At 40.2% G+C, this 8996-nt stretch overlaps 1 protein-coding gene across 2 annotated transcripts; it reads left to right on the forward strand.

The window, feature by feature from the left end:
• The first annotated feature begins 6868 nt into the window (after window positions 1-6868).
• On the forward strand, window positions 6869-8704 carry LOC307160855 (extracellular superoxide dismutase [Cu-Zn]-like). Of its 2 annotated transcripts, none has more exons than XM_079875143.1 (2): window positions 6869-7014; window positions 7971-8701. In XM_079875143.1, exon 2 carries the CDS (start codon window positions 7986-7988, stop codon window positions 8625-8627), a length of 642 nt encoding a protein of 213 aa, XP_079731269.1. In that variant the 5' UTR covers window positions 6869-7014; window positions 7971-7985; the 3' UTR covers window positions 8628-8701. The 2 variants fall into 2 exon arrangements, with proteins under 2 accessions (XP_079731269.1, XP_079731270.1); XM_079875144.1 differs by lacking the exon at window positions 6869-7014 and adding an exon at window positions 7605-7629 and having other exon boundaries at window positions 7971-8704.
• The last annotated feature ends 292 nt before the right edge of the window (window positions 8705-8996 follow it).

The raw sequence follows: 8996 nt of genomic DNA on the forward strand, positions 1-8996 counted from the left end.
TATCATCTGCATAGAGTGATATGTGTTGTTTGTAAGAGTTAACTGAAATTGAACATACATTTTCTTGTCTTATCAGTTGGGCTAGGGGCTCGAGCGACATTGCAAATAGCATTGGGGATATAGGGCACCCTTGTCTTGTGCCTCGTTGTAAATTAAAGGGTAAAGAATGTACTCCATTAGTCATAACAGAGGCCGTGGGGTTTCTATATAAGACTTTTATCATGTTTATGAAGCCTTTGCCAAGGCCATACACATCCAAAACAGACCAGAGGTAGTCCCACTCCAGCCTGACAAACGTCTTCTCTGCATCCAACGAAAGAACAGCAGCTGGAGTGGGACAACCCCGGGATTCGTGAATGACGTGCAGTAGTCTCTGAATGTTATCTGCCGCTAATCTATTTGGCATAAAGCCAGACTGGTCAGGGTGGACTAATGAATTTAGATACTGCTGTAGTCGCAAGGCCATAATTCTGGCATACATCTTTATATCGGTGTCTAGCAAACTAATGGGTCTGTAGTTTGCACAATCCGAATGATCTTTCCCTTTTTTGGGTATCAGCGATATAAGTGCCGTATTCATCTGTTGGTGAAAGGCCCCAACCTCTACTGCCGCGTGGATGGCCGTCAGGAAGACAGGGCCGAGTAGATCGAAATATTTAAGAAATAATTCTGCCGGGATTCCGTCTAAGCCTGGTGCTTTGCCTTTCTTAGCACCTTGTAACGCCCCTTTAAGTTCCTCCAAAGTAACTGGCTGTCCTAAAAATTCTGCTTCCTCATGACTAAGTCGAGGTAGAGCAAGAGACTGCAAAAAGACAGTACAACTTGGACTTGTGGGATTAAGATCAGATGTATAGAGTTTTGAAAAGAAATCAGAAAATGAGGAGTTCATTTCTTTGCTATTCCTAACCAGTCCTTTAGAAGGGTGCTTAATTTTTTTCAATGTTGGCTTTCGCTTGATTTTGCTTCAATCTTAAGGCTAAAAGTTTGCTAGGTCTGGCACCACAGAAGTAATAGGACTGTCTTGTTCTGTGAATCACAAATTCTGCTTTCCTTCTCAAAAGATCGTTCAGTTCAGCTTTAAGGGTCTGAAGCATCTTAAAATGTGAATGAGAGAATGAAGATTTTAGTGACAATTCAAGTGTTTGACATTCTTTTTCTAAATGGTCAATTCTCTGATTCTGTGTCTTTTTTACGTTAGTGGCAAAGGCTATAGAGAAATCTTTGATAAAACCTTTCGTAGCTTCCCAGACAAATATAGGGTCTTCAACCGAACCAATATTAAATTTAAAAGAAATTCAGACAGACTGGCTTTGAATTCTTCATCAAACTGGTTGTTCTGTAAAAGAGAGATATTAAAACGCCACCGCGGAGATCTTTCAACAAATGGAGCACATTCAAATTCTGCCATTAAAGGATTGTGATTGCAAGAATAGCAGGTAGTATCTTTGTCTGGTCAAAATAGTTCAAAAGTTCCTTGGAGCACAGTAGATAGTCTATTCTTGAATAAGAGAGATGTCGTGTCGAGAAAAAGGTATAGTTCCCAGATCTCCAAATATCGACCAAATTCAGTGCTTTTAAAAGATCATTAAGCGCAGTCGAGGAATTAAGCTGAACTTGACTGCAGGAGGAAGATCTATCCAATACAGGGTCTATCACCGCATTCATATCCCCTCCGATAATCAGAGAATAGTCTATCAAGGAAAGCAAATGATTAGTTACATGTGGGAAAAAATTAGCCTCAAATATTGTAGGGACATAGATTGATACAAATGCTATTTTCTTCCCCTTAATGTTTGTACAAAAATATGCAAGCCTGCCAGATTGATCTTGACTTTCACTGTCAATCTTGAGGTTACAGTTATGAGAAATCAAGACAACTGTACCTTTAGTTTTAGTGTTATCAGTAGAAAAAGCAGCAACTCTATAAAATTCATTCTGTAATCTCTGAACGTCTGCTCTCTTTAGATGAGTTTCCTGAATTAGAGCGATATCAATCGCTTTCCTGCGCAAGTAGATCAAGAATTTGGCTCTCTTATTCGGACTGTTAAGTCCTCTAATATTGAGCGATATAATTTTTAATTTATCCATAATCTAATGAAAAGATTGTGCGAATTTGAATACGTTTTGCAAAACCAAAATATGTCTGCTTGACCTGTGACAAAACGAAAACATTGTAAGAGATAAATGGAAATAAAATGAACAGAAAACCCCTATCAGAGACCGCAAAATATAAGGGCTCGTGAGAACATCCACCGTCGTTCACGACAACGTCAACCACCCTCTTCATTGAACATGAAGTATGTAGCATAACAATGAGTATACATAGTATAAACAATAGTGACAGCCATGTTATATGTATATAAAAAAAATGTAAATAAAAAAATATATATTTTTACCGATTTAGCCGGAAAGAAAGAGAGAGAGAGAGAGGAAGAATTTTTTTTTTAACAGGACTCCTCTGAAATAGATCGTTACATTGCTTGCACTTTACATTATCAGAGTACTCACTCCTAACCCATTCATGGACGACTTGTTTTACTCATCCATAGACTCTGGAGGTGGCGCTGGCCCATGAAAGGACAGTTTACGTCTGGCACCCGATCCAGGAGTATTACGGGCTTCCACTAAGAATTCCTCCGCTTTTTTAACTGAATCGAATGAGTGTTGATTACCACCAAAACTGACACGGAGGATGGCGGGGTAAATGAGGAAGTTTGGAATTCCCAGCGTGTGCAATTCCTTTTGAATACTTCCGAAGGCCTGTCGTCTACGGGAGGTAAACCCGCTGTAATCAGCGAAAAGACGCAGTAGGAACTCCTGGTCACGAATTGGTTCGGTTTTCGTCACTTACCTGGCCTGCCGGTCCTGGTAACGTAGCATGCGAAAGATCAAAGTGCGGGATTTACCGGAGCCGTAGATTCTGTGCGCGCGGTCGATCTCGATCGGTCCCTTCTTCTTCAGCACAGGTATCCAGATAGGGAGCATCTTTTGAAGGAAGCCTATTGGGTCATCCCCTTCCCGGCCCTGCTGCAGTCCCATCAAACGCACATTATTACGGCGAGATTTTCAAGGTGAGGCTTTGCTGCTCTGTTGTGCACAAGTTTAGATCTTTCTTCATCTGTCGCGTCTCACCCTGAATCTTATCTACCTTTGATCCCAGGTCTCGAACTGTGTTGGTTTGAGATTGCACTTCTTGGTGGAGCTCGATAAGAGAAGATTTAACATCCTCCATAGCCATCCGAATTGCATTTTGAATCGTATTTTCAAGCAAGACTTGTTGTTTTGCAAGCGCCTCTGCAATGACGTCTGTCAGATTAGCCTCAGTGCTCGCTAGCTTCATCTTTTTCTTTCCAGAGGGAGTTGTGGACGGCGAGAAGTCCTGTTTTTTGTTTCCGTACATTATGCTGACAATATACAGAGTAGAAAATAACTGGCTGTCGATACTATATATTGTTATTTAGCAAAAGGAAGAAGGTTTGGAAGGAGCATCAGAGTCCCTCAAGCATCGCGTGTATGGGTCACGTGACCTCCCCAAATCCGTATATTCATCAATTAAATTTTTAACCTTAGATGGGTTTGGATGTTTTTTGGATTTCCAAATTCGTGGAACAGACACAGTCTCTATATGATGAGATCTAGGTGAAAGAGGCTCTATGTAATATGATTTATCTGACCTTGGTGACGCGAGGCCGCTAGCAGACAGTCGGTTAAGCCAGTCTGTCTGCTTCCTGACCTGGTGCCCAATTTGTCATTTTTTATCTCTAAGACTATGAGCCAAATTACTAGAGAGAAGAGCAGCACCATCCCAGGAGGGATGAATACCATCTCTTTTCAACAGGTCAGGTTTGCCCCAAAAACTTTTCCAATTGTCTATGAATTCTATATTATTAAGCGGACACCACCTCGACAGCCAGCCATTGAGTGAACACAATCTACTAACTATCTCATCACTCCTACGAACAGGAAGGGGGCCAGAGCAAATTACGGTGCCTGACATCGTACTTGCAAGTTCACACACCTCTTTAATATTAATTTTGGTGATCTCCGACTGGCGGAGTCGAACATCATTAGTGCCGACGTGAATAATGATCGTAGAGAATTTACAATTAGCATTAGCCAGCACTTTTAAATTTGCTTTGATGTCAGACACTCTGGCTCCCGGCAAACATGTGACTATGGTGGCTGGTGTCTCTATTTTCACGTTCCGTGTGATCGAATCACCAATTATTAGGGCACAATCAACAGAATTCTCAGTGGGTGTCTCACTGAGCGGGGCAAATCAATTTGTTATGGTAATCGGAACGGAAGAGTGTTTTTTTTATCCGCGACTAGAGCGATCCCTCACTGTCACCCATTTGCCTTGCTGCACAGGCACTAATTCAGCCGGAACCGAATCATGTAAAGAGTTCACTATGCTAAGCACATCCAAAATAGTATCTAAAGCTCTAGCACTCTTACTATCCTCATTTAAAGTTTGGATGCGTGTCTCTAGTTGTGAAATCTTATCCGTCAGCCTGACTGTCTCCTTGCATTTATCACATATAAATCCAATATTGCCGACAGAGAAGGCTATGCTAAACATGTGACATGAAGTGCAGGTGACAATAACAGGACAAGACATTACTCACCGTGTTTGTTGACTGATTCTTAATCACCTGGGCTTTTTATGAACTCAAAGGCGCGGGCATGCGAGAGAAAAATAAATATAAAAATAACTGAGCGCACGGGTGCCGCATTAAGAGGCTAGCAAATTACTAGTGTTGTGCTAATAATAATGGAAGCTAGCGATGTCAGGTTAATCTGAGTTAGTACCTGGTTAAGCCTGGTTAGTACCTGGATGGGAGACCTCCTGAGAAAACCAGGTTGCTGCTGGAAGAGGTGTTAGTGAGGCCAACAGGGGGTGCTCACCCTTGGTCTATGTGGGACCTAACGCCCCAGTGTAGTGATCGGGACACTATACTGTCAAAGAGCACCATCCTTCCAATGAGACGTTAAACTGAGGTCCTGACTCTCTGTGGTCATTAAAAATCCCAGAATGTCCTTCGAAAAAGAGTAGGGGTGTAACCCCGGCATCCTGGCCAAATTTGTCCCTTGGCTTCTGTCCATCATGGCCTCCTAATCATCCCCATATACTGATTGGCTTCATCACTGTCTCCTCTCCACCATTGAGCTGGTGTGTGGTGGGCGTTCTGGCCCAATATGGCTGCCGTCGCATCATCCAGGTGGATGCTGCACATTGGTGGTGGTTGAGGCTATTCCCCCTTCCATGTAAAGCGCTTTGAGTACCCAGAAAAGCGCTATATAAATGTAACAAATTATTATTATTATTAAAATGTAGATTCAGAATATAACGCTTTAAAATATGGGCACAATTTAAGTTCATTTACAGTGTTTAGAGAAAACAGACAGAAAAAAAGTTTTACAAGATGGTTACCATTTTAAATGTTCCTCTTATTGAATTTTTGTTAGCCTATTTGTTGTTGCCCGAATTGATAAAATAAAATAAAATTCTGAATCAAAACTATAAGGAAACACCAGTAATTTGTTTAGGCTTGGTTTGTAAGGAATTCCAAACCTGCACACATATATTCAAACGCACATAACTATTGAACCCGTTCTTAATGCGCATCTGAACGCCATCAGCGTTTCTCACAGGATCGCGTTTAAAGTCTGTGTAGAGAGAATGGTGTCGTCTTGGCGGCCCTAATTTAATAACAAATGATCGTTGCGACGGAAGCGAATCAATCAAAACCAACTTTAGCTGGAAAATAACTTTATTAAAGAACCGCTATAAAGCCAAAACAATCTTACGTTAAATTATACATTTATCTCTGTAAAGTTGCTTTGAGACAATCTACATTGTTAAAAGCGCTATATAAATGAAGATGACTTGACTTGACTTGACTTGTAGTTCCATTTGTAATATGTTGTAGAGTTCATCAAGATATCTGATATTCAAATTTCATAAAATTTCATGTCAACATAACAGTTGTTTCTAGTTCTAGTTGTTTTGAACTTTACAAATGCATTGAGTGAACTGATGAGTATTACTCATCATAGCCTATCTATGTGCTTTTGGGTCTGTTAAATATGCTGTGGAATATGTTTGTGTGATGTGTTAATAAATCATGTGTTTTTAAGATCCAGGATCATTTTTTGATAAATTAGGGATGGGTCACATTACCTGAAAAGAAATTTGTCTGGAGTGCATGATCTCAAATTGTTTATTGGTATATACCTTGCAAATAACACATATCAACTGTATTCAAAATGAAATATTAAAGTCGGACCTTAAAGTTAACAAAAGTAATACAAAGAAATAAACATCTAGGTACTGTATCTAAATGACAAGTGTCCCACCTTACCTGCATTCAATCTACTAAAAGGGGATTTTAACATCGATGCCATAGAAGAATCATTCCCTCAGAAATGTTTACTTCTGCCTTCAAAGACAATTAAATAACAGTCCAATTGCATGTGTAATATAGGCTTGGTACTGTACATCAGAGTCTGTAGAAATGGTTTCTTGAAAAAGAAGAACTGTCAGCTATTCACTTATGTGAGATGAATATCTGCTATAAGAAGTGGTGTCAAGCATGAACGTCAAGTGGAATTGTACACTAAGAATTAATGAGTCACAAATGAGCCACCAAATGAAGAGAAGAGGAATCTATAGCAGTACTTCTTTTAATAAACACAAAACAATGGAGTTAATCTACACTGGAGAACACATTGTGCAATGCAAGACAAAGAACTGAATAAACTGAGTGCTATATATAAACAGGCAAACAAAGGGAGCTAAATGAAACACAGGTGAACTTAATTAGTGACTAACAGACTATCATGGTTAACTTAGCTCAACATGAGTTCCTAAAAGAGCAGCCAAAAGTGTGATTGCAAAGGAACATTCTCTCAACCCCAGGTCAGGACTGCACACGGATTAAGCGTTGTAGTATTTTTGTGACTGCAATATTCAGGCTCCACACGGATTGAGGACAACTTTTCAGCTATACGGTGATGCACCTTTGCTGTTTTAGGCTTGTGTTTTTTTCTCCATTCCATTTCCTCCATCAACTGACTTGATTTAGTACAACTAAAAAAAGTTAGTTTAAGCAAAAGTATAGATATTGTCTTTTATTTTACCTGTCCTTGTGAAAAATATCAGAATCAGAAAATATTAACTTTAGATTTAATATTGAATAACATGTAGGCTACAACAGATCAAATGAAGTGTACTTCTTTAAAGCACAAAAAGATTTTTAAAACATAATGTACTTTAAAGCAAAACTCTTAGTTTGACATTACTTTTCTTAAAGTTTACATGATGTACTTCATGTCACTCCTGCCAGCAGAAGCGCTATGATAGCCACCAGAGGGCACTTCTCCCTAGACCATTTCCATAAACCTTTGCCTGGACTCATTTTAGTGTGATTACATCCACCTGTATGTCATTGGTTTGTTAATGTTTGTGTGTGTATATATCATAGGCACTTTGGCTGGCAGGTGTGACACTTATGAAAGTGTACGGTGTGTACACTTAATTGGCTTTTTATAATTCATCAGTGTTATTATTTGCAAGTGGACCTACAGGTTTTTTTTAATAATTATTGTACTTTAAAGATACTACAGGTACACATCCAATACCAATAAGCACTTTTTTTTTTCCACAAGGGTACATAGCAATTCCAAAATTAAAGGGTTTTCCAGACAGCAACATGGTGTCGGCCCAGATCTGGCCCACATCTGGTACACATGGATTACACACTGCCCAGATGTGGGCCGGATCTGGGCCGACACTATGTTGCTGTCTGGGATATGGTTTTCTGTTGCAAACTAATCTGGTTGTGCTATTTTACCTAATGCAACTTCCATTCTCAAAGCTCCCTGCAACAAAGCTTTGACCTTTTATCAAAAATATTACATTCTTAAACCAAATGGCATGATTTCACTGAATCCACTCTTCATTGTAGGCTTTAAAGATCAACATGGAGAAAATCATCCTAATATTCCCTCTGATATTGCTGGTGCTGCATATACAAGGAGGAGAGTTCTCCAAAAATCCAGTTTGTTTGCCTGCCCAAGCTCCACAGCCGGAAGTCGTGGAGTTCGACAACACAATCTATGCCACTTGTGAAGTAACTCCCAGCCCCAATTTGCCACGTAACCAGCCAAAGATCTTTGGGCAAATCCTCTTCAAGCAGCTCTTCCCCAATGGAGATTTAGAAGTGAAAATCAACCTCCGTGGTTTGCCTGCCAACGATCATCAAGAGCGTGCCATGCACATCCATCAGTATGGAGACCTCAGTCAAGGCAGCATCACTGTTGGTCCTCATTATAATCCAAACGGCGTTGACCACCCTCATCATCCTGGAGACCTGGGCAACTTTGCTTCCGAGCAAGGAGTTATAAGGCAGTTCCTGACGCTTCCAGACGGCAAGCTCTTTGGCCCTTATTCCATTCTGGGACGTGCGGTGGTGGTTCATGAGAAGGAGGATGATCTGGGAATGGATTCAGATGAGGAGAGTGCTGGACGGATAATTGCTTTGGGTGTGATTGGTATTACTACTCCAAGTCTGTGGCAGAAGACTGAAGTGCTCCCCAAGAAAACATGTGGAGGAAGGAAGTGAGAGTCAAAGATGAGGGGGTCGGATATGGTGGAAGGGCAGATTCAAATAGGATAATCATGATTTTCCTTGTGTATTCTTTGTATGTGTCCTACATTAAAGTATATTTCATAACATGAACATTCCCATGTTTTTTTGTTTTTGTTTTTTTTCTTGGTCTTTTCAGAGGCTTTTTGGCCATAGCTTCCAATAGTAAATGCACTCTTAAATGTAGGGTGAATGCTGGTAAAGTGGGCCGTTTAGTTTGATTTACTGTGCTCAGTGGGTTAACACTTTAAGAGCATGACAATGGCCTTTAATTAAAGATACACTATTTCTTTCAATGATAAAATGGTTTTGGTTGATGCAATATGACACTGGAGGGTGTGGCTA

This window comes from Squalius cephalus (genome assembly GCF_949319135.1).
Source record: "Squalius cephalus genome assembly, chromosome: 7".
Classification (NCBI taxonomy): Eukaryota; Metazoa; Chordata; class Actinopteri; order Cypriniformes; family Leuciscidae; genus Squalius; species Squalius cephalus.

Excerpts from the sequence above, each read along its gene's own strand:
- LOC307160855 (XM_079875143.1), top strand. The coding sequence starts at position 7,986 with ATGGAGAAAATCATCCTAATATTCCCTCTGATATTGCTGGTGCTGCAT.